General features: G+C 34.3%; 1 protein-coding gene and 1 pseudogene across 1 annotated transcript in view; both read right to left on the bottom strand.

The window, feature by feature from the left end:
• Positions 1 to 26,258, bottom strand: part of ENPEP (glutamyl aminopeptidase) — a 73,034-nt gene that overhangs the window by 28,317 nt on the left and 18,459 nt on the right. The window contains exons 4-10 of the mRNA XM_039848686.1: positions 19,211 to 19,331; positions 16,137 to 16,291; positions 15,583 to 15,696; positions 12,823 to 12,957; positions 10,579 to 10,644; positions 5,610 to 5,675; positions 5,331 to 5,482 (exon numbers count right to left, since the gene is read on the bottom strand). Coding sequence (XP_039704620.1) covers positions 5,331 to 5,482; positions 5,610 to 5,675; positions 10,579 to 10,644; positions 12,823 to 12,957; positions 15,583 to 15,696; positions 16,137 to 16,291; positions 19,211 to 19,331 — 809 coding nt within the window. The remainder of the gene's footprint in view (positions 1 to 5,330; positions 5,483 to 5,609; positions 5,676 to 10,578; positions 10,645 to 12,822; positions 12,958 to 15,582; positions 15,697 to 16,136; positions 16,292 to 19,210; positions 19,332 to 26,258) is intronic.
• LOC120591330 (uncharacterized) lies at positions 8,870 to 8,988 on the bottom strand (annotated as a pseudogene).

Raw genomic sequence — 26,258 nt, 5'->3', positions numbered from 1 at the left:
TGTGAACTGGTGAGCTGTAAAGGAAATATTATCCGGCAAACATGTTTCAGAGGTTTTTACCATTTTCTTTAGCTGCTTAGTATTTTTCTGAGGAGCAAGGGGAAAAGATTGGTTTTATATTTTGATACAATATATATTTAACATTTTAGCCTTGAAATCTCATGAAAGGGGTTTTAAATGACTTTTTGATTGTTTTTATATCATCTCCTATCAGTCAGAAAATACAGGAGATCTAGAAAGAAGAATCTGTTTTGAGGGTTGGGTTTCAACAAAAAGTTGGCTTTTTTTTTTTCCTTCATCTATGATTGTTCAAGTCTCTAATAGAGAATGAGAGAATGATATTTCCTGCTTTCAAGATATAATACAATTTATATAACTCAGGGAGAATATATTTTGTCATCTCCATGAAAGAAGTAATCTTTTGTTTTATAACTATTGAAATGCTAGGATTGAGCTTTTACTAGCTCTCTTGGAGAATATTATTGCAGTGAAACTTATTTGGCTCTAAGTTTTATAGAATTATTGTTTCTTGGGTCCTATAGCAGACATTTTCAGTGCTCCATCCTCATCCTCTTGAGTCTCTTTGTCATTTTTGTACTCCACCCCCGGCCAAATTCCATTGTTCTTTCCCTGCCAACACCCTACACTTAGGTCTCTCTATTAAAGGACAGCCCTTTGGCTCCTGAGCAAGGAAAGCCAAAAATCCCTGGGCATTTGCATTCTTGTATGCTGCCCTTAGCCAGTGATGGATGGATACGAGAATCCCTCGCCTCATCTGTCAGGACCACTCTGAAGGACAGATAGTCTCTAGACACTATCTTCTGCAGGACCTGCTTGATATTGGATCTTTGCCGCTAGATTTCCCTACTTCCCAATCTCCTACCAGTTTTTCCTAGACACTTCTTAATGAGTCACTTTTACTTGAATAATCACCTCAGGATCAGCTTTTAAGGAAGATAACCTAAAAGCGATCCTTTGTAGCTTCTCAACAGACATTCCCCATCTGTAATAATAAAACACTGAAAGTGCTTTAAATAGAGCCAGCTACTTAGTAAATGCTCAATGAGTGTTGCACATTATCCATATAACGCTCTTTTAAACTTTGGAGCCTTCATATACGTCGTGGTTTCTGTTTCGAACATCCTCAACAGTCAACCCCCTACACCAATTGACTCAGCTTAAATATCACTTCTTCGAGAAAGTCCTCTGCAGCCCCACCACACCTCCTGACCTACCCATTAATTAAGGCTCAGCCTATCAGTGGACACATTTAACAGGAGAGAATAATTACTGCGAAACTTCCAAATGGAAGCTTGTTTCGCAAGAGAGAAATACTTATAAATTTTAATATCTAAAAGCTCCAGCAGTATTAAATTTGTCCAATCTAATTTGCTAGAACATAAAACAGTAACTAACTATAAAGAAAACAGATTATGGTTATTAAATGAAACACTTTCTGAAACATCTTCTTCACACCCTATAATTCTCCTTCCTCATGTTATCCTAATTGCTACTGAATAATTGATCTGTGATGATTTATATACGTGACTGTAAAATAAGGTCAACGAGATTATTTAACAAATAGATAAACAGGGTGAAGGTTCTTCTCGGTGGAAATCAAGCAGTGATGACTAGAGGCCACCTGGAGTGGGGGTTGGTACAAAATTCTCTACCCCAACTGTGTTAAGAAATGGAAAGAAGTGATAATAAAAATTAGCATGAGTGAAATTAGAATGATGTCCAGGGGACAAGCACCACTCAGTATTGATCCCATGTAGCCAGGATCCAGTCTAGGAGAGGGCTCAGCTGGGTAATGGGGGCTGGGGTGTTAACTCCAAAGGGGTACACCCAGGGGCTGAAGGACCTGAGATCCTGATTTTGTTTTCTTCAGTTGGGAGATGTTATCATTTCAGAAACATATATAAAAATGACCAGTTAGTTATACAGAAATAGATATAGTATTAAGACTTTCATACAAGTTGCATTTATACAAGTGTAATAAGTTTCTAAATCATCTGCTGTTTTACACATATTTTATTAGCTTTTACAACATTTGAAATGTTTTAAAAATCTGGCAAATTATAGAAAATGACATATTTGATTTGTAATTTTAACTAAAATTATTAGAATATCTTAATTCAGTAGTCATCTTTGAATGTCTAGAAGAGTCTGAGTTTTAGTTTGATTCTTAATATCTTAAAAATGCCCAAGAACTTTGACATACTATATTTATGAATTTTCATTGGTTAGATTCATAAAAATATATAGGAAATTTTTTTAAATAGATTTATAAATCTGTAACTTTAGATATTGTATTTTGAAATTACAAATGAAATTTAATAAAATCTTAAGTAGTGATGTTGAAAAGTTTCTTGTAAATGACATATGCAAGAGGATTTAATTGATTGGATTTGTAACAGCTGTATAAATGCTTAGGAGAATTTCATTTATGTAATTAGTAAATAAAAACATCCTAAATCAAAAACTAGAAAAACTTCTGTTGGAAAGCCAGTTTCCTTCTCTACCCTTCTCATAGGCCAGCACTTCTCAGAAGCATCTCCTTTTAAATGCTTCTGATTTTAATTATTTTGGTGTCTAGACCTGTAACTGTAAATAACTCTATTTTTTTAAGATAGTATTTATTAACTCATCGATGAGAGAGCATGATTTAGTTACTTATACTACTGTCTTGTCCATTCCTCTTCTAACAGCCAAAATTTAATAAAGTAAAATTATTATTAGACTTTCTATAGGTTACAATTGTTCCTTTAAATAATATACTCATACCGCTATTTTTGTTTCATAAATGCTAGTATTGCTACTCTCTCCTAATGTAAAAAGAGGATATCCTGTGGAGTGTTGATAATTAACCGGCTTTGGGCTGGAGGGATGTAGTATTTGCTGATTTCTATTAACTCACATCATGACCAGTTTAAAACTACCACCATGATGTCACTGAGTTAGGATTAGAGCTAGTTCCAGCACACAACTGAATTAGTATTCCAGCACTTCTTCCACATTTTCTCCCTCTTCCAGCTCCTTTCTTCTGTCAGCTATTTTTTTCTTGTTACAATGTTGACTGCTTATATTTACGATCTTTGCCACCATATGAAAATATTTGTTATCCATAAGTCATTTATAAAAGTTAAAAGCCAATAAATAACATTTATGAAATTATACTATATACAGAATGCTGGCCAAGAAGTGTGTTGGAGTTATATTTCCTTCCTCTACAAACTGATTTCATGCCCCCCGGGTCACTTAAATAAAATCCCTCCTCCCAAAACTCTAACGTAAGGATCAAATGGAATCTTTTTTCTTATACTTTATCAATGGCATAAAATCATTCTACCTGCATCATATATTTGAATCATAATTTTTACATAAAGCTTTTTATCTTGGTTTTTCTAATTTTATTCTTTATAGTTGATCAAACTGATGGGCCTTCACCACGTTCTCAAGTTTTTCCATCCTCTCAATCACTGTTTTTCCTGGAGATCGCCCAGTCATCTGCTCTGACTCACAGCACCATGAGCCCACTGGGTTGCTGTCAGCCTGCATTTCCTTTCATGGCTTTCCTAGGTTGGATGCACTGTTCCCTGGATTCCATCTCTTCCTCTTTTTTTGATTTATTTATATTTTTTTCTCCCCCTCCTCCAATCTCCTTGGAGTGTAGCCTTAGTAACTTTCTAAGAAGTACTATGTGGAAAGCATTTGCTGACACTGCATGTCTGAAAATGTCTTTTCTGTGCTTTCATATTTGATTTAGTTTCACGGGGTAGAGACTGAGAGGTTGAAAATATTTTTTTGCTTCAACCTTTTAAATGATGGCTCTATTTATTTATCTATTTATCTATTCATTCATTCATTCATTCATTCATTCATTTATTTTGCATTTGGCTGCTGTGGAGAATACTAAAGTCACACTAACTCATGTATTCTTGCTTTCTGAAATTTCATGAGGATGTAGCTAGATGTTTTCTGTTTTTCCCTTTTGTACTGTGTATTCAATGAGACCTTTGCATTGGAATCTTTATGTCTAATTATTTCTTTGATATACTTTGCCCCTCAAGTTTCTCTGTTTTCTTTATCACAAGACTTCTATTAGTTGGCTGCTATACTTTCTATATTTGTCTTCTCTTTCATATTTGCCAGTTCTATGTGTGTCTGCCTTGCAGTTTTAGAGAATTCCCCAAATTTATTTCTAGTTGCTCTATTAAATTTTTGCAACCAAAAATTTAACTTTCCAGAGATCTTCTTTTAAAGATATTCCACTCTTAATTAACGGGTATAATATCTTCTTTGATCTCTGAATATAGTTCATAAATTTATTTTCTATTTCCTCAATTATGTTTCTCATAGAGACAGGTATTTTTTTTGTTCTTATGGGACTTTACCTTTTATGCTTTTAGATTTTTTTCATGTGTTTTGTGTTCCTTAGTTGTCCATTCATATTTTAAAAAGAACTAAATTGATTATTCTTGGTGTCTTGTATGTAATCCCTCTACTGTTGAGACAGGAGGTGTATTTTTGAACAGGAAGTCTGACCCGGAGCTCTGCGCATGCACAAGGGGAGCTGGTAGCTCCACCCATCCATCCTGCAAATGCAGTAATAAAGAAAGTTTTTTCTAGGTGCCCCAACCAAAGGAAAATCCTTACCTCTCCTCCACTGTTTAAGTCAATTTTTTTAGGAAAAAAAAAAAGACAGCCCTTTGCCTTGGGTCTTTGCCAGACTTTTGAGAGCTCTGTAATGAGGACAGGATGCTAGTAGATGAAAGGAAAGTGGAAGAGGAGGTCTGAATGGCACAATGTTATGAGTCTAGACTTCAAATTAATTGTGCTATTTTCAGCCTCACTTCTCACTCTTGCCTTCCACTCTTCATGCTAACAATGAGGCCAGAGTCTGTCTAGGGATAGGGAAGGTCAGCTTTCACGTCCATACTGCAAGTCTTTTATTGGCTGCACCTACCTCAATTTGTTTGGTTTTTTGGGTCAATATTTCTCCTTCTGCTTTTCTTCTTCTAGAATTTTATAATGCATATAGCCCCTTCCTTTATTTTCTTTGCATTTATGAGTTTATTTCTTTTAGCACTTATATTCCTTTATTCAATAATTTCTGGGAAGAATAGGACTTGCATGCATGTGCTCAGTCTACCACTTTGAACGTGGAGACCAGTGAGTTATTTTTGGATGTTTTTGTTTCCCTAAAGATGCCACTTTTTTGTATTATCACCCATCAGTCATATACTGAAGAGTAGGCACTAAGCAAATGACCAGTATTGCCATCAAATTTCTGCTTTTCTCTTGAAATGCATTATATAGATCCTTACCCAAGAGCTGAATGTGGCTGAGAAGAATTCGCTTTTGAATCTAACAGAAACCGTTTCTGTGTGATGTTCCTCATATTTTTCACATTAAGTACAGGATAACCCATCTGTATGGTCCAAGTGTCCATTACTTCTTTCACTGGTAGATTACTTGCCTGAGATTTTAAAAAACATGGAGATTAATTAATGAGTAAGGAGAAATAAAAGGATAATCAGATTTTTAAAAATTGATAAATCATTTGTTAATCAAAAAAACATATTTGGTGATATACTCTTCTTTACCTCTTCAAGTGCTCCCCAAAAATCCGAAGTTTTTGCATTCTTAAATTTGTATTTTTCCAAGTAAATCTGTGTGTGAGAGATAACAAGTATTTTAGGTGTCAATATTTGCTTTTCTCATACTTATACAGCATGAACTGAACCCCTAAACATATTTCACTCTAATGTATAATATAGAAAGTGTACCTAAAATGCAAAACAAATGATATACTGTATGCAAAACATTTTGTAACCTATAAAAACACTATACTAAGGAATAGTTTTTCTTACTAATGATACAGCTTGTTCTTTTTTTTTTTTTTTGTCTAATGGAATTGCAAACAAAAGAGTTTAATTTTTTCAGGACAAACGATATAAGATATTTAAGGGGAGTCAAGTATTTAGCAAACAGTCTATAACATTTTTGATCCACTATGAAGAGAGATCTATAATTCTGTGATCTTCACTTAGTGGTGTTAACCTGTCCACTACTGTCTGCATCCCCTACCTTCATTTATGATGGTGTTTTCTTATCTCAGACACTAGATGACCCCATCACACACGATTGATTGAGACGATATACAAAGATAAAATGAGTGAGCTTGGCTCTCAGCCCAGGCTGTGCAAACTTTTTCAATAAAAAGCTATATAGTAAAGATTTTAAGCATTGTGGGCCATATAATCTCTGTTGCAACTACTCAACTCTGCCTTCCTAGCAGAAAAGCAGCCATAAATAATATGTAAATGAATGAGCATGGCTGTGTTTGTGCACATTAATATTCAAATTCCATATAACTTTAATGTGCCATGAAATATTCTTTTTCTTTAGATTTTTTCAACCATTTAAAAATTTAGAAATGATTTTGTCTGCAGACCTTACAAAAATGAATGATGAGCCGGATTTGGCCTGTAGGCATTAGTTTGCACACCTCTGCTCTAAAGAAATGAATATATAACATTTTGAATGATAATGATAATGATAATGATGATGATGATGATGATGATGATAATGAAGAAGAAGAATAAACTGTGGAAATTGTTCATTTGAAAGAATAAAGTCTTCACTCTTCAAATGTTTTTACGATACAAATTTTTAACTAGAAGTCTTTCTCTTTTGACAATTCTGTTCATGACATATCTTTACATATGAGTTTTCAGCTCTAATGTGATATATCTTTAGAGAAAAATCTCAGTTTTCTCCTAATTTCATAACTGGGTACCACTGGTGTTTCTCTGGGAACCTTCCAAAGCTCCTGCTACATCACTCCTTTGTTACTTTCTAGAGTTGTTCCATTTAAAATGTTGAAGTCTTTGATAGTTATAGAAGGTTCTTAAGTATTCTTTGAGCCTTCAAAGAAAAGAAGTAGTGGTTGACTGTGCAAGAATCATTTTCACTCTGAGTTGCTATAATTTTCAGGAGGTGCTATACCTAACTGACATCATCTTCTAAATTCCTCTTCTTTTCAGGCCTAGAGAAATAAAACAATATTAGCAGAATTGCTCCATGAAACCTGAAGGAATGTGCCGGCCAGTGTGGAATGCTGCCTTCGGATTTGTTCTTCTGATTAGTTCACCACTCAGCACTGCCACTGGAGGGCAGGCAAAGGAAAGGAGAAGAAATGAAAGGCACACTCTATGCCAATTTCAAGTATTCATTCCAGAGTTTGCACGAATCATTCATTCTCTCTTAATAAAATAATTGGATACTTGGAATAGTAATAATTATAACTATAGCTACCTGTTAATGACAATCTCTAGTGAATAATAGCTTCTTAAAATTAATTTAGAGGCATTTATTAGTATATTTACAATGTCTTGAGCTTAGAAATGAGCAATTATGTAACTGGAAGGAACCTTAAATATTATTTAATACAACGCTCACATTTTGGGAGTGAAAGAAACTAGTGCCTAGAGGGGTGAAGAGATTTGCCTGAGATTACCTTAAAGAGAATTCTGAATACTGAACGAGTTTGTGGGGTTTTCATCACTATTGTTGTTATTATTATTATTTTTTAAATTGCATTTTGTTGCTTCTCTTGAGCAAGTAGTTAAATGGACATTTATATAAACAGTATATTAAAAGGTGCTCATTTTATTTTGTCTAGATTAGTATTTCTGAATATTCTATATTAAAGAAATTTCCTTCTTCACCTTGAATAATCACAGTTCCAGTCATAATTTCACCATGACTTAGGTCAACCAATAACAATCCCTCATTAGTTGGTATTGTTGAACACAAAAAGAAAAAAATAATGTTTCTATTACTAGCACTGCAGGAAGGGAAATGGCATTTTTCTGCCGAGTCATTCCTGTCTTATAAGGGATACTACTGATTCTAGGAGAAAAAGAAAGGATGGTTATATTGCTCAGCTTCTATTTCATGACTATATTCATGACATTGTCACGAACGCCGCATTATCTATTTTGACTTCTTATGTATGAACACAGCCTTAAAGATTTTCCAGTTCACAGTTTTGCTCTTATTTCCCCTCACTCTGTACCCGCTTTGCTGTCTGCGATGGGGGTTTGGGGAAAGGTAATGGGCATGAAAGAGAACAGATAGCCGGCCATCCCCAGATTTAGCACCACACCAGATTAGCTAATAAAGAGTCACTTTGGGCAGAAAGTGAGTATGTGCAAGGCGAAGATCTTGAACAATGTCACGGCTTGTGGTGATAACTCGAAGAAGGATTCTGTTTGGATTCTTGAACTGTGTGAAGGAATGTTCCAGTTGGTTTGAGAGCTTACTGAGTGTGGCCTATATTTTCAGAGATCAGCTAGTATTTGAAAATTGAAGGAAAAAAGTTAATGTTTCAGTGGGGTTTTTTTTTGTTGTTTTTTGTAAATTTATTGCAGAGCACTATTATGGTATGAAAAATTAATATCTATTTTTTCTAGTTCATCTTCTAGTACCACCAATAGTCACAATTAGGGTGCAAGAAGACTGCTTTAACTTGAGAGAAATACTCATTTTAGACAGGACTGGATTTTTAATTAATTATACCACAGATACTGGGCTAAAAGAAATGCAAGAGTATTATTGAATTATTCACTTTTAAAGACTCTTTGGTATGTCTCTAAAAATGTTAATATGGAAAATCATTTCATTTGAAGGTAGCTTTGAAGATTCAGAAATGTGTTATTCATCAGTCTAATTTAGAATGAAAACTATGTAAACTAAATTTTAATTTTTTAAAAAATTATTTTAGGCAAGACAACCCTTCATTGACCTCACAGATTGCAAGGACCTTGTCAGTTTACAATCCCTTATTTTTTTTTTTTTATGCCTACAGCACATGGTCTTCCCAGGTGGTCTCCAAGCCAAGTACTAACCAGGCACGACCCTGCTTAGCTTCCAAAATCACACGGGATCGGGCTTGTTCAGGGTAGCATGGCTGTAGACAGATTTTAATTTTTAAAAAGGAATTGTCTGTTTATTTCTTGAATGAATGAATGGTCTATAATAAATACTATAGAATATATAAATAAATGAATATTCATTCATTTTTGATTCTCCTAACGTGTGTAATGCATTCTACTAGGCATTGGAGTATATGCAAGGACACGGAGAACAGAGTTCCTTGCTAAAGCTGCTTATAGTAAGAGAAAATATGATGAAATTTGAATTTGAAGCTGATAGGAAACTTATAAGATGTTCTAATGTACATCTAAGAACAAGCACACGGTTTCTCCTTTTTCACCTAATGTCCACACAGAATACTTTATTAATGGACTAAAGGAAGAAGAGGTACCGATGTACTCCCTGAATATTTACTAAATTCTGGTCTTATTTCTCACTTCCATAGTCACCTAGGAATTTTAGTATTGAGTAGAAGGGGACTGTTTCCTTTTGGAGTAGTATAGAAAGTACTAAATGCCACATAAGCAGACTTGGTGGTAGTGAGAATTGTAGGACTGACAGACAGGCACTGTGCTGGCAAGTCACTGTGCCTCTACTCTTTGAGAAGGATAGCAGGGGCACTGCTCTGACCTGTGTTCACTTCATGAGCTGGACGCCATCAGCACTGCTCTGCCTAACTATCTGGGGTGTCAGAGCAGGGAGGATGGAGACAGAAGGCAAAGAAGAGGAAGACAGTTCCACCTCTAGGCTACAACGGGCCAACCTGCAGACAGGACACTTAGGAGGGACACACTGTCGCTACTTTGATAATATAAGACCCCGAGAGAATTGGCTTAATGTCTGCTAGAAGAATAAAAATTAAACCAAAACAACTACTGGGAGTAATAAGCTTAAGTGGAATATGTGACATACTTTAGAATGTTTATCATTATTTCCGTTTCCTAAAGAAAAAAGGCTCTCTTTAGTCACCGACTCCATCATAATAGGAATGTTTATATTAATCATTTTTCAAATCCACTAATAAGGAAAAAGTCTTTTTACAAGCTGTAAGAGAAGATTTGAGTAGATAGATTTAAATATTTATATCATGTTACTACATACTGAGTTGTTTTCCCTGGAAATTCATACATTGAAGCCCTAATCCTCATTGTGGTGTTTTTTGAAGATGAGGCCTTTGGGAGGCCTTTAGTTTTAGATGAGGTCCTGAGGGTAAGACTCTTACGATGTGTCCTTATAAGAAGAGACACAAAATCTCAATCTCTCTCTCCCCCTCCCTTTCTCCCTCCCTCCTCTCTCCCTCCCTCTCTTCCCACTTCTCTCTCTCTCTTTCCCTACCCCCACATGAGGACACAGAAAGAAGGCAGTCATCTGCAAGCCAGGAAGACAGCCCTCACCAAAATCTGAATTTGCCAGTACCTTGATCTGTTTAAAATTCTCCATGAAATGTCTACCAAATGGTAATCACTGATACAATACAGGCACTTAACTGGATGTGAATTCTCTTTTTAATGTTTGCTATGTTATCTATCCCCAAGCAGAGTAAAAGTAAAAAGGGAATTGTCCTTAATTAATCACATATCTTACAACTCATATCAGTGTAGTTTTAATATCATTAAAAGTAATAAATTGTACCTGACATCCTTTTTGAAATTTCTCTGGTGTTATCCAGTCTTCAAGCATTCTCAGAAGAGAAGCACCCTAGGATGGGAAAGAAAAGCAAATTAAACTAATAAAGGACATGTAAAGGACAAATGTCAGTGATCATTATTGTGGTTAGTATGTCATGGTTGTATTTGTGAGCTTTCCTGTAAATGGTTTTGCTAAATTACATGGCTATAGCTCTATGATTTTGTGATAAAAATACCACTTGGCACACTACCTGTTTCTGTGCTTCTAAAAAAAGGGAAATTGATAAAACGGCCAGCATTTCAGTGACTTGAGGTTCCAGTAATTATTGCACTTCATCAAATGAACCAGCAGGTGGAGCTTTCCTCATGAAAGAGGCGGTAATGTTTAAACAACGATGTTCTTTTATGAATAAGAAAAGTAGTTTCAAGATAAAATTTTGGGTATTTATTATGTATGTTTTAATACTTAAAATATATTTAATAGCAGGAAGTAGATATCTGAGGAATTATCTGGTCAAATAATTTAATATAGATATATAATTGAGGCATAAAAATCTTTCTCTTCAAAAGTGGTTGATCTCATTGGGTTTCCTCTAGTCTGAAGAATCTGATGAATACCTCTACTCTCTACATTCTTTTCACATGTTATGAGATTAGTATTAAAATTTCCTATTAATAGAATTTTAAGTCAACTTTCACGTAGCTGATCAGAAAAATATTTAGGTTAGTAATTTTGCTATAATTTATTAAGTATTATAAATTCTTTTTGTACCTAGTAGAAGGATTAGAAACATTTATTTATTTCTGACCTGATATCTTAAACCCATGGAGTGTTTGGGACTCAGGAAAAAAAACTGATTCAACAAATATAAACTTCTCCCTGGATTAGAAACTTTCATTTTAACAGGAAGATGAAAAGAGTTGTTGACAGTATAAAAGAAAAATAAATAAAAGAAGCCTGAAAAAATGCCATGGGAATAATATGAGAAGAAACGACAAAAAATATGATGCTATGAATTTCAAATTAGTATATATAAGGCTTTTTCTTTTCACTCAAGCCAATGTTAGCTAGTATTTACTTTAATAATTATAATATTTTTATATAAAACTTTAGGTATCACCTAGAATAACAAAAGGTATTAGTTTGCAGTGGCTTTAGAGCGAGTTAACATAGCGGGTAAACTCTGAGAAGCTGAGGTGAAAAATGACAAAATTGCGTCGCATACAGGTATACGTTTAGAGATGCTGTAAAAGAAAACGGGTAACATAAAACTTGGGGCACTACGGATTTTCCCTAACTTTTCATAAAATTATAATAGATAAAAATGCCCCATTTACAACATACTAACAAAGTCACGTTTAAATCTTATTAAAAAAATAATAAAATTCCTTTAAACCGAGTTGGATTCAAATACTTATTAGAAGTACTAAAGCATTCTACTAGATAAGGCACCCACATATATGGCATTGTTCTTTGACCACGTGGACAGAAAAAGATTTACTGACTTTTTTTTTTTTTAATTGGCAAAAATTATGACAACACATTCTGTTGGTGGGAATAAAGAAACTTCCATATTTCGCTGGTGGGAATATAACTTGATAAAATCCTTCTGAAGAGAAGTTTGGTAATATTTAACAGAAGTATTTAACTTTTTAAAAATAAATTTGTTTATTTATTTTAGTTTCAAGTATACAAACAATCCCCATAATTACTCCTTCTCTCCTCTGGTTTTCCACCTACCCAATATATTATTACTAACTGCATTCCCTATACGGTGCTCCCCATCCCCGTGACCATCTATCAACTACTAATTTGTACTTCTTTGACCCTTCACCCTATTCTCCCAGCCCCTAAACCCCCTCCCCTCTATCCGTCACCAAATTGTCCATTATATTTATGAGTCTGTTTTTGATTAGTTTGTTCTTTTTGCTGATTTACTGTCTTTTGAAAAATCAAACACAACAATTTAAAATTTGATGCTTAAAGTTTGAATGTCCAATGATCAGAATGAGAGCTGTTATAAACAAAAGCAGAAAGAAAAATTTTTGTAAATCTGTTTCAAAATCCTGAAACAAAGATGAGCATTTGTCAGTTCTCTGGAAGAGCAGAAGTTATGGAATTCGGCACTCAGAATAAGTTCCCAAAGCCCATTAGCATAGTCCAACCAATCTTACCATATTTAGGCATTTACTAAAAGAAAAGCCACTCAACAAGAACATGTTCAAAACAATACCATATTTTCCCCACCTTGCTATAGGATATTCCGTCAAAAACAGATGTTATTTCCGCAGGGGTGGTCACAGTGACAATGATTGGGTGTGAAGACATCAAAGAATCGTCCTCTTGTACAGGTAGTACATCTTCAAGTAACAGCTGGTCCCGCTGAAATGACAGAATGAATCAAAAAACAAAACACTTTATGCCAGTTCATATTTCAAAATATCATGTATATAATACAAATTGGGGGTAAATAGATATAAATGACTCAAATTATTTAAAACAAGCACTAAGTGTTCAAATTAATTGTATTTTACACTAGTTGGTATATACTGATTCTATCCCTTTCTACTGTTTATAACTCCTTTGATTTGCCTCTATATTACAGACCAAGAAGACACATGCATCTGTGAATTGAGACTTTCAGACATATGCCAAACTTTTCAAGCCCTGTTTCCATATCTGTGCAATGAGAGTGAGGATATCACCTCAAAGATTTGTTCTGAGATTTAAATGAGGAAGCATGTTGATTTGCCAAAAATTTATGTTCAGGTTTTTTAAAAAAATGTTTTGGCAACTAATCATTGGAGTTTGGATGATTCATAATTAACTGAAGAAAACATTAATCTTTGCGTTAGTTCTAATCAATAATCATTCTCTCATTCCAGCCCTAGATTTTCTCTAGCAAAATAGCGTAGTTGAGAGGTCTGGCTCTATAATCAGACTTTCTTGGTTCAAAGCTCAGTTTTTCCATGTTCTAGACATATAAGTTTAAGTCCCCTCACCTGTTAAATAGGGGTAATGATGGCATCTACGTTTTAGAATTGTGCAGATGATTCAATTAATAAATGCATGGTAAGCAGGTGGTATAGCACCTGACATAGAATAAAAACCTAATACAGCTGCTATTGTTATTTTGATTCTTGATCACTTAGATTATGAAATCAAACTCTGTTAAATCATTACTAATAAAAAATCTTTATTGGTCTTATTTATTTAAAAATATTAGTTTTTACATTTTCTAATTTTGTGATTTCCTTTTATAATAAGCAAGGTACTATTGTCAAGTGGTAACTGCCAATCAAGGTGATTTTGACTTGGACTTTAATTTCTGTCACTCTAAAACTTTAAGTATATAGACAGAATCTCGTTCTCAGTATTAGGAAATTTGACTCTAGTCTTGGTTGTGCTACCGATTGTCTGTGTGACAATGGAAAGTTATATTATCTTCCTGGGCATCAGATTTTCACCTGTGAAATGAGGCTTCACTATTGTGGTATTTACTAAGCTCTTTGAAAATGCATCTTTATTTATCTGTCCCCTCCACCTACAAGACATAAACTGATAACTTCTTAAGAGCAGAGTTTTTTTAAATTCAATTTTGAGTACTTTTTGTTCACTGAATGAAGCATGAATAAATAAAAGAATAAAGAATGGATGGGTTGAATCATGTCATTTAATTTCATTTAAGAACTGCATACTAAATTCTTCTGGAATTTAATTGGTGTTTTTGAAAAACTGAAATTGGAATGTTAAAATGTTATATATTATATTATATAATAATATTAAAATGTTTTACTTACAACTTGATATAAGAAGGGTATCAGGTTACTTTATAAAATAAAGGAAAAAATTTTTTCATTTGTATAGCTTAATGTTAATAAATTATGAAATCAGTAATTATCAGCATAGATTAGTAGTTCTCGACTAGGGTGAATTTTGTCCCCCATGGGACATCTGGAAATAGGGGGAGACACTTTTAGTTTCATAACTAGAGTGGGAAGGTTACTGGCATCTAGTAGGTAGAAGCCCAAGATGCCGCTAAATATCCTACAATACACAAGACAACGAACCGCAACGAGGAATTATCTGGCCCAAAATGTCAATAGTTCCATGGTTAAAAACCTCGATTTGTATTAAATTGTAAAGAAACAGTTATTGAGAATTAACTTTTTCATTTTTAAAGATGTGGAAACTGCAAGGGCTTCAAGCGTTTAACAATGTCTTTTTATTCTGTCCAGTAGAGGGCAGTAGTCTGTACAGTTCTCTTTCACATCCACACACTTAAACTTTCATATATACAAAATGATAAGAATACTTATACTATATAAATATAAATAAATAAAAGCAGATCTAGCTTTTTGGGGGAAAAAATCTGTAGAGTTCATAGAAGACTCTGTTCCAGGCCCCTCAGGGACATATGGTATGATAATAGTAATTATGAGTACATTTGGGGAACTTTAAGCTTACAAGACAGAGAACAACATTCTTCTTTCGTAGAGGAGAGAACTGACTCAGAGAGGACATATAACTTGCTCAAGGTCACACTCCCTGTAAAGAATCTAAGAAATGATTCATCCAGAGTTTGAACTTGAGTCTAACTACTAAATTTATGCTCTTATCTCTTCACCGCACTATTTCAGAAACCTGTGTAGATTATTTACAAAATTAGGCTTAGGTATTTTTGGAAGGGTTAGCACTACAGATACTTTCCGAAACACAGAGTTGGCAAAAAAACTAGCTTTTTTTTTTTTTTTGGCCTTCTGGATATGTTCTTGAGTGATTCTATTAAGGATCCCCTCAGATCCTGGTGGTCAGTTCCCCCTAGGTCTTGGGCATAGGCTCTAAGCAAGGTACAGTTCAGTGGAGCCAGCAGGCTCTACACCATTTCCACAATGGAATTCCAATTCACTGCTTCACTTGGCTCCAAACTAAGAATCATGGTTCAAAGGCTTTAATCTGCTTTGCATGAGAAAAATAGGATGTGGGGCTTATATATTTAGTACTCACCATTTGCCATTCTTTTTCTGCATGGTCTACTCCCAAGAACTCAAAGAAGGAAGCAAATCCTTCATTTAGCCACAAGTCTTCCCACCACTCCATGGTCACAAGATTTCCAAACCACTGAAATTATAATCAATAAAGCGATAGTTAAATTCTTATGCCTTTGGTAGAGAGGCCTAGAAAATTTCAATACATTCATTTGTTCATGTAAATTTTGTCGCTTGACACAGAAGTGGCTGGATTTGTACTTAGCATTTATTTCCTGCTTTATTTTTCCTGGTTTTAAAATGATGTTAAATTCTCCTTAGTTTCTTGCCTTTATTTAGGTATTACTGAGAATATTTAAAGTTATAAGAAGACCTCCTGTGTATTTACTAAAGGCAAAACAATGTCTCTTAAAAGTTTCTTTATGGTAAAATGTTTCCTAGCACTAAGAAAGAGTTTCAAACAGGATTTTCTAAATTAGTTATTTTTTATTTGCTAAATTATAATTCTTTCAATTATTCTTATATTAAAAATAACTTTTTAAAACAAGCTAATCTGATACTAAGATTCTATACCTGATGCACCAGTTCATGGGCAACCACAGTGGCCACCCTTTGCTTATTTGATGAGGCTGATTCCTCAGGGTCATAAAGCAGGTTTGTTTCTCTGTACGTGATAAGTCCCCAGTTCTCCATAGCCCCAGTGCCGAAGTCTGGAATAGCTATTTCATCTATGGAAAAAGAAAGAGTCCAGTGAGAAATACATTCTTTCCATTTGTTCATGACCTTTCTTACCAAATTAAGTTCTTTGTATGAATGTTTTTCAAAAAGTCTAAAAATAATCTATTCATGCAAACTTTTCAGTCTTAATACACTCAAAATTTCCATGGACTTTTTCCTGTTGGTTCCAGATATAAATGTGTCTTTTATTTTTTTAATGGAAATTTTACTAATTACACATTTTTACTCATGGCAATGCTCTTTTCAAGTCCTCTATAATTTTATGTCTTTTGTTTCTCTCTCTGTATTTCATTTTATTTAGCTTTCTAATTTTTTAAAACAATTTTCACTTAGGTAGCACAGAGCTTCTGTTTTGGAGATAAGCTGTAAAGAATTAAGAGAATGAAGTTTTCAAATGAGAACTTAAAAGTGCAGAGCTTTCAAGTGCACAGAAATATATTTCTATCCAAGGTCACAGAATATAAGAGAATATAAGTTCTACTTTTCCCATAATTCTGTACGATTTCGTCAACCTGATTCCCTACTAATTAAGTAGCTTACCATTCATTTGTATGGATTAAGTTAGTTGGAGTAACATGGAATTGACTACATTCCCTTCCAGGTCTAAAATGTTGGATTCTCTCATGACTTCCTGTTCCTTATTTTTGCTGGAGCCTATAACCTTAGACACACTAATGGGAAGAGGCAGTGTTGATCAGTTCTGTGTTAAATCTCAAAACAGAAAATACTCAGCTTGATTACTGGACACATACAGCTTCTCTAGACAATGAACTATAATAAGAATATAATTTCTTTACTATTACATAGAATTTGAATGAGGCACATAAATAAAAATAAACTTTCATCTAACATATAAGAAAAGGCCCTTTCTGGTTAAAATAAAGATTTTTAAAGCTTTTTACTAAAGAATGAAAATCAATATATCTTAAATAATGGTCAAGATTATAGCAGTAGTTACCATTTCATGTTATCTTCATTCTTAGGTTTGGTTATTTTGTCACAAGAATACCACTTAAAGAATGAAGAAGTATTCTCCATATGGGCCAATATTTTCCATAATGTTATAAAATAAAATTTGTACCTACTCCTTGGAAAAAAAGGAACTTTTTGTAATCTAGTTTCTTTGCTGAGTACTGACATTATAATAAACTCCAGTGCATGTAATTTTGGGGGCTATAATAAATGAAGAAGCCATTTCCAAGGAAAATCTAAGATAGTCGATTCTCAAAGGGTTGAAATGCATATAGGAATATGAAGAAGAAGAAGAAGGAGGAGGAGGACAAGGAGGAAGAGAAGTAGTTGTAGTAGTTGCAGTAGCAGTAGTTGTCATCATTATTATAGTAGTTTAGCAATAGTTTTACTAGAAGTAGTAGTAGTGGTGGTGGTGGCAGTAGCAGTAGTTGTAGTAATAATAGTAGTTGTAGTAATTGTAATAGTAGAAATAGTGACAGTGGTGGTGGTAGTAGTTGCAGTAGTAATAGTAGTTGTAATAGTAGTAGTAGTAGTAGTAGTTGAGAGGGAGGAAGAAAGTGAGGAGAATAAAAAAATAAATTTGCGAGATTTCCACTCACAGGTTATCTTGGGTGGCATAAAATAAAGAGAAAAAAGACTTTAAAATTGACATGTTTAACATTTTATTAAACATTATTCTTATTTTGATGAAAAGTTGTTCCTCTTCCAGTCTCTTTCTCTAATAGTTGTTAAACAATCAAAAAAAAAAAAAAATTGGAGCCACTGCCAATGAAGAGAAAACAGGGCATCTACAAATTTGCTCAGAACCATAGCCATTCCCATGCAGAGAATTTGGCCTTCCAGTTGCTTTGCATCGAAAATTTATCAAAGTAAGGGCAGAAACAGAAATGGATTTTGAGAATATCATGCTGAGTGAAATAAGTCAAATGGAAAGAGTCATGAATCATATGATTTCACTCATATGTGGGCTATAAAACCGAAAGTAACAAACAAATAAAACAAACAAACAAAAACTCATAGACACAGACCACAGTTCAGTGGTTAGCAGAGGGTAAGGAGGGGAGAGGTAGATATGGGTAAAGGGGGTCAAATATATGGTGACAGAAGGAGATTTGACTTTGAGTGGTGAACACACAATGCAACATACAACTGATGTCTTATTGAATTGTACACTTGAAACCTATATAATTTTATTAAACAAAGTCACCTCAATAAATTTTATAAAAAAATAAACCCACAAAAAAAAGTCGGTTGTTAGTTGGTTTGTTTTCCTGTTGCCTTCATTTCATCCCTACAGACATCAATATGGATGTTCCATTTAAAGTCTTACTAATACCACTCACGCGTACTAATAACACATTTCTGCTATTGATAGAAATGTCACATACAGACCATTTTGATTATAGCCCTATTTTTATTTTAAAATAAAACCGCCCCCTCCATATCAGAAAAAAATATTTATGAAAGGAGCACCAGTGTTTCATTTTAACTGCTGGAGAATCTAGAATTAGTCTTGTACAACAACAGAAAGACTGGAGGCACATGGGACTCCGACATCATCATTTATTCCTATTATTTCCTGACTCACTGATGATAGGGAGACAATGTAAGCTATTAGGATGGGTACTGATCTGCGTTGCTATTTCTGGTTCCATAATTATCAACATTTGCAGTTTTATGCACATATAGTACTTTAATCTTTATTTAGAAATAAAAGACTATATTTATCAAGTAAGAACAGAGTATAGACATTATTCTTGGAGGAAACCAGAATAGATTTTTTCCATGTCTAGTAAGTATTAGACACATATTATAGGCACACAAAAAAAGACTTAGGGATGAGTATTAACTAAGAGTGATAAAACTTGAGAAAGTGAATTAACTTAGATTAAAATAAAGGAAATATTAAAAATAAGAAACTAAAAAGTGATTCTCACCTAATTTAGGAAGAGCATAATCCACACCAAAGTATTCTTCAAAATAATCAAATGCAATTTTAGTTATGTTTGCAGCATATTCAGCTGTGTGATTTTGTTCTGGCTGGACATATATAGTGAGCTAGTAAACAAAAACAAAAATTCAGTAAAAATTATTCTTCATTTGATAAAATACAAAAAGTATGATACATGAAATAGTGGAAAGAAGGTAGGTTTTGGAGCCAGATAAGTCTAATTTGAATCTCAGTTCTGCATGGTCCTAGACAAATCATTTCATGTTTCTGAGACTCATTTGTAAAAGAAAATAATACTGTATAACTCACCGAGTGATTTCAATAACTAGAAATAATGTAAGGCATGATGGTTGGCACACTGTTCAATATATTTTTAAAATGTTATTGCTTCTTTCTATTTAGAACCTACATTGTCTTTTTAATATGTATGTATGTATGTATGTATGTATGTATCTATCTATCTATCTATCTATCTATCTATCTATCTATCTATCTATCATCTCCATATAATTTGTCTTTGAGGAAATCAATCATGATTTTTCTCATCTAAAGAGCCCTTGGATACATGTTTATACTTACGCTATTCTATCCAAATTACTCTTTTGAAATTTTAACTATTCTATTCCCAGTGTCTAAAATACAATGATTCAAAATTTTCCTGAGAGGGAGGCATCTTGATAAGCTACATCAATTCTGTAAGCCTCTAGGATATTTATTTGTCCCCTATGACATCATTTATAAATCAAACTAAGTAATTCTAAGCATGTGTGACCAAAAATAGCCAATACAATATTGAAAGAGAGAAAATAAAGTTGGAGGACTGACACTACCTGATTTCAAAACTTATTATAAAACTCCAATAATCTAGGCAATGAGGTATTAGCAAAAGAATACACACATAGATCAATACAACACAGTAGAGAGACCAGAAATGTAATCAACTTATCTTTAGCAAAGAAATAAAGGCAATACAATGAGCAAGACAGACTTTGTAAAATGATACTGAAATGACTGAACATCCATATGCAATCAATCAATTAATTGATCAATCTGTACACAAACCCTATACTTTTCACAAAAAAATTAACTCAAAATGGATCATAGACCTAAATGTAAAACACGAAACTATGAAACTCCTAAAAGATAACATAGGACAAAACCCAGATGGCCTTGGATGTGAAGATGACATCTTAGATACAGTATCAAAGGCATGATCCATGAAAGTAATGATTGGTAATCTGGACTTCATTAAAAACTTCTGCTCTGTGAAAAACAATGTCAAGAGAATGAAAAGACAAGCCAGACTAGGAGAAAATATTTTCCAAGGACACTTTTGATAAAGGTACGTTATCCAAAATACACAAAGAACCCTTAAAATTCAATAAATAGAAAACAAACAACCTGATTAAAAAATACCTTGAAAAAATATGGGCCAAAGACCTTAACAGAGACTTCACCAAAGAAGATATACAGATGGCAAATAAGTACATGAAAAGATACTCTACATCATATGTCATCGGTGAGATGAAAATAAAAACAACAGTGAAATACTACTACACACCTATTACAATAGCCAAAATATGGAACACTGACAACATCAAATGCTGGTGAAGATGTGGAGCTATTGGAACTTTCATACAGTGCTGTTGGAAATGTAAAATTATACACCCACTTTGGAAGACAGTATGGTGGTTTCTTACAAAATTAAACATACTCTTATCATATGATCCAGTAATCATGCTCCTTGGTATTTACCCAAAGGAGTTTAAAACATGTCTACATAAATACCTGCACACAGATGTTTATAGCAGCTTTATTCATAATTGTCAAAACTTGGAAGATGTCCTCCAGTAGGTGAATGGATAAACTGTGGGACATCCAGACAAGGAATATTCTAAAAAGAAATAAGCTATGAAATGATGTAAAAATAGGGAGAAAACTTAAATGCATATTATTAAATGAAAGAAGCCAATCTGAAAGGGCTACATACTGTATGATTCCCACTATATGACATTTCGGAAGAGGTAAAACTCTAGAGACAGTAAAGAGATCAGTGATTGCCTGTGATGGATAGATGAGGGGAGGGAGAGAGGAATAGATGAAGCACGGAGGATTTTTAGGGGAGCTAAAATGATATAATGTATGGATATATATCCATATATATGAATATAATCTGTGATATAATGATGGATACATATCATTGTACATTTGTTAAAATCCATACAATGTACAACACCAAGCGTGAACTCTAAGGTAAGCTATGGACTTTGGGTATTATGATGTATCAGTATAAATTCATTCTTGATTTTTTAAAAAAAAATTTTGGGGAGTGCTATTGATAGATAACAGAAGAGGCTATGTATGTGGGGGAGCAGGGGGTATATGTGAAATCTTCGCCTCTTCCACTCATTTTTAAGTTTAGTTACAAACTTAACTTAAAAAATGGCTTTAAAAAAAAGTCTTTAGAAAACGTTTGTAAAGACTTCAAATAAATTAAACTTGCTGTGTTTAAGATCTGACGCAAAACTGCCAAAGCGAAAGATGTGGACATCTGGGAAGTTCCAGACCATATACCTGACCAGAACATGTGACTTGCCATTTAAAAAAGAAAAAAAAAAAGTCTACTTTCTTCCTTTTTTATTCTAAATGCATTGCTGGTTTCATATTCATTTAGGCACACATCCTGAGCCATTCTTTCTTAGAAGTGAAGAACAATGGAGACATCCAATCATTTAAAGGACGAGTTCTGAAAAGGCACCCCTTAACTTATGGCCAGCTCTAGCTCATTGTTCTCACATCCACTGGGTAATCGACATTTTGTTTTATTTGCAAAAAATAATGCAAATGAAGATGCGATCATCTTTATCTCCAAAGGCAACACAACTCACTCAATTATCATCCTAACATTCTTTGAGTTTTTTGTTTTTTATTTTTTCATTAGCTATAAGTGGTGACACATTTCCTCACTGCCCTCCTGTCCTCTTTGTGAACAATGAAATGCGTTTTCCTAGAAGTTAACTGAAACTAAGGATCTAGCTGGTGGCCACTGAACAGAGCAAAGGTAATTGCCCCATGTGAAATCAAAACCGTCATGTTCATATAGGATTGCCCTATTGTAAGCTGAGAGTCCCAGAATTTTTCATCTGTCAGCTCATTAGTGTGTCAAAACTCCATCAGAATTTCTACTACATCTCTTCCCTACCATTAAAAACTTCAGCAAGGGCAGTTCCTCTTGACTAATTCCACTGCTTTCTACACACTCTGTACTTGTGTGCTGCTCATAATGTGTGGAGAATGAAATAGGGTTGAAAAAGAAAAAGAGACAGCAGTGAGGCCTCCCACCCTCGGTGGAGCAATGGAGAGGAGAAAGACTATACGCTCTTTCTACCAATATCTTCTCGTTTCCCACACAGGTAGATTGACTCCCCTTAAGCAGAATGCTTCTGAGACAATATAATCTTTGTTTTTTCTTACTCTCCATATTTCTGTTGACAGCAACAAGAATGCAGTGTCCTTAAAAAGGATTGATAGTAACGTAAATTCAATACAAATAAAAATAGTGCCTTCCTCTTCAGTTTCTGAGAACTGCAACCTCACAGCAGTTAATTCTGTCTTTACAGTCTGGCCAGTCCACAGATCACCTGTGAGCTACAACCCTTATCTTGAAGGATCATAGATCATATTTAATGACCATTGCTTTTATCAACTGAGCTAAGCAATCACAGAACATATAGATACAGCCCATTAACCTTATAACGTAATTAGCCAAAACATATCTATGAGTGTGTCCTATTATTATTCTATTATACCAGCCATACATCATAAGCATATTTTTAAAGACTCTACCAACATGCCAAAATTGTCTACTATTTGAATCTTCGAAACAGTTTATGTGGCATCCATTCAACAACAGAACGTCTCTGATGTGTAGATTTTAAAAAGTATTCTCCTCTCTGCTGGCACCTTCACTGGTCCTCACTCAGTCTTTCTGATTTCTGGCCTCACCTTCAGCAGAGGCTCCATCTGCAACCCTCTCTCCTTTCTATGGGCTTTGGAGAGGGGGCTAATTCTCCTTCATCATCTGCTAAGCCTCATTCCTTTTGTCCATGACAATGTTCAGTAAATTACCCTTGAATTGCCATGACTTTTTAGTAATAATCATTGTCTTTCCAGTTTACATGCTTGCTTTACCGAGGTGACTTTTTTAAAGGATATGACTAGCCATATTAAACAGCATAGAGTGAGGAGGGAAATATAAATGTATGTTCTTTTTTCTTCTTCCTTTCTAAAAGAGTCATGTATGCCTTTATTATTCAAGGGCTCTGTTAAGGTTAAATGTAAAGTTTATACATAAGCTTTATATATAAAATTTATATATAAATATGAAGTTTGTAAGACTTCAAGAACCTAACTTGTATGCATATATTTAGTTTTTAAAAAACAGTTAAGTTTCTGATCTCGGAAGCTAAGCAAGGTCATGCCTAGTTAGTACTTGGATGAGAGACCATCTAGGAAGACCAGGTGCTGTAGGTGTGAAAAATAAAAAAATAATGGATTGTAAGCTGACAAGGTCCTTGCAATCTGTGAGGTCAACCAAGGGTTGCCTCGCCTAAAAAAATAAAAATAAATAAAAACAGTTAAGTTCCCTAAACAAACTAAATTACTGAGATACACTGCTGTTGGATACTATTAGTCAAAGCTCAAAGCACTGAATCTATTGAGCTTCTACTGCCAATTGTAAAAGTCTATGCTTTCTAAAGCCTATATTCACCTGATTATTCTTTGGGGAGACATGACACATCTACTTTATCATTGTTCTTGCTGCTTTTCTCATTTCATATCGGAACCTACTGTAAAGAATGGTTTTAGAGTTCTTAATATTCTTTAAAAGAGCTTTAAAAATAAACTTTCCTGTTATATACATGAGAAAAATGAAGTCTAAGGCAGAACTGACACAAGAATTCGGTACAAAGTCTGTTTGTTTTTATTATGTCATACTTCCTCTTTTCTCTGTTCCTAAGACTGAAACCTGACTTTCCCTAGCTGCAAAATAGAGATAATAACTGTACCTATTTCACAGAATTCCTGCAAGCATTAACTAAGCTAATGCCTAAGCAGTGCTTGACATGTAAGAGTTTTATGTGCCCCATCAAGAGCGCTGGTATCATTAGAATAATACATCAAATTATTAACCTCTGTGATTTTCTCTGTCTGCACTTCCACATATGTGAGTGATCTCCACATTGTGGTATCCACCTTACCATTAGGAACACAGAGAGAAAAAGGAAAAGTTAAGTTTTTGACTTCCAAAATAAGCTTTTCATGCCCACACAATAAATTTGAAAGCCAAAACCATTTGATTTGCAAGAGCCTTTTTTGGAAAGGCTTTTTTGCAATAAAAACAGAAGGTCAGGAAAAAAGCAAACCACAGAGTTTATGCTGTAAGAATAGTTTGGAAAGAGAATGGAGAGAAGTTCAAACAGCTCTGTCTCAGAAAACTAGATGAAAGTCACCTGGGCCAGGAGAAGGCTAGTAAAGTGGAGGGGGCAAGAATCTGGAAGGGCATGTTAGTGTTTGAGATGAAGGCGGCACTGAACTTGGAAAGACCATGTGATCAGAAAAGAATCAACTCAAACAGACTGCCAGCTACCACTGCCACCATCACCCCGGTCGGAAGCTGCCAGTGCCTTCAGGGTTCCCACCATCACCTGGGAGCACTGCAGGTCAGCTGTGCCCCGGGTTGACATCCTTATTGTGCTCGTCTGCTGAGCATCTTCTGTTAACAAAGGTGACCATACATCCAGGTTTGCCCAGGAATGTCCCAAGTCTGTTGCTTACCTGTTCACACCTCATATCATATATAATAACACTTCATTATATTTTATAGATGTTAAAATATATGGTCATTCTACCTATCGACAACAGCTTCCCTTTCCGCTGCTGATCATCCAGCAGAATTAGCATCTATTCATCACTTGAAGTTTTGCAGAGTCTCATCTGAACTGCTCCAAATAGACACACCCCTTTAAATGGCCTAGAATATTGCAGGGTCCCTAAAACTGAAGTGAGGTCTATGGTATTCAAAGGGATGATATGACCACCAAAGACCTAAAAACACACCTGGGTGACACTGGACAGAAGGGACCGCCTCTGCCTCACATCTCCATTAAGGTACAGATATCTTAGGATATTTCACTCCCTTAGCAGCTTCCTTGTGCACATAGTAGGTGTTCAATAAAGATAGGTAAAACAATCCGATTGAAGGAACCATCTGTTTCATTACCAATGTTGAGGTAGCAGGATGAGAAAGAGAAAATAATTTTATATTGTTTTTAATTCTATATAAATGCATATTTAAGGTACATATTGGTATTACTGAATATAATATCAACGTGTTTAATTTTGTAAGTTTATGTTCCTCAAAATATTTTTCCAGCAGTGGGAAGAAAGTTGAGGTGGAGTAATACTTGGTAAAAAGGAATAGTGACACATCAGTTTTTTTGTTTTCCAAGTTTTCCTTGTGACTGCTTTTTCACAAGACTGTGATTTTTTTTTCCAAATTTAGTTTGCCTTTTACCGATAGATAAATTATAAATACACAAAACATTGGTTTGAAGTTTGAGTGACTAAGAACTATTTTTCTGCTGTAACTATGAATGTTGCGAACATGTTCAGAACTTTGAGTTCGGAACTCAACTGCTATAAAATACTATTTGAGAAGAAACCCAGCATTGTCATTTAGGCTATACAAAGCATTTCTTGGCAGCTTACTTTTCATTTAAATCAAAACTTGTTTGACGCTTGGTGATTACTATTACTGCATTAGAATTTTTTAAAAGCAAAAAATAAACATTTAAAAAATATAATTCACCTCATAGAAATTTCTACAATTTTTATCAATGTTTTGTTTTCATTTTTTAAAATTTAAATAAAGAATAAGAATCATTAGTAATCTTCTATGGCTTCCTGAATTAAATGCATTCCTTCAGAGAAGATTAGAGCCCTTGATTTAGAATAACCTTTCTGGTAAAAAA

This window comes from Pteropus medius, unplaced genomic scaffold (assembly GCF_902729225.1).
Source record: "Pteropus medius unplaced genomic scaffold, Ma_sr-lr_union100, whole genome shotgun sequence".
In the NCBI taxonomy this organism is placed as follows: Eukaryota; Metazoa; Chordata; class Mammalia; order Chiroptera; family Pteropodidae; genus Pteropus; species Pteropus medius.
The sequence above is the reverse complement of the archived record's forward strand: the minus strand, read 5'-3'. Positions and strand labels throughout refer to the sequence as shown.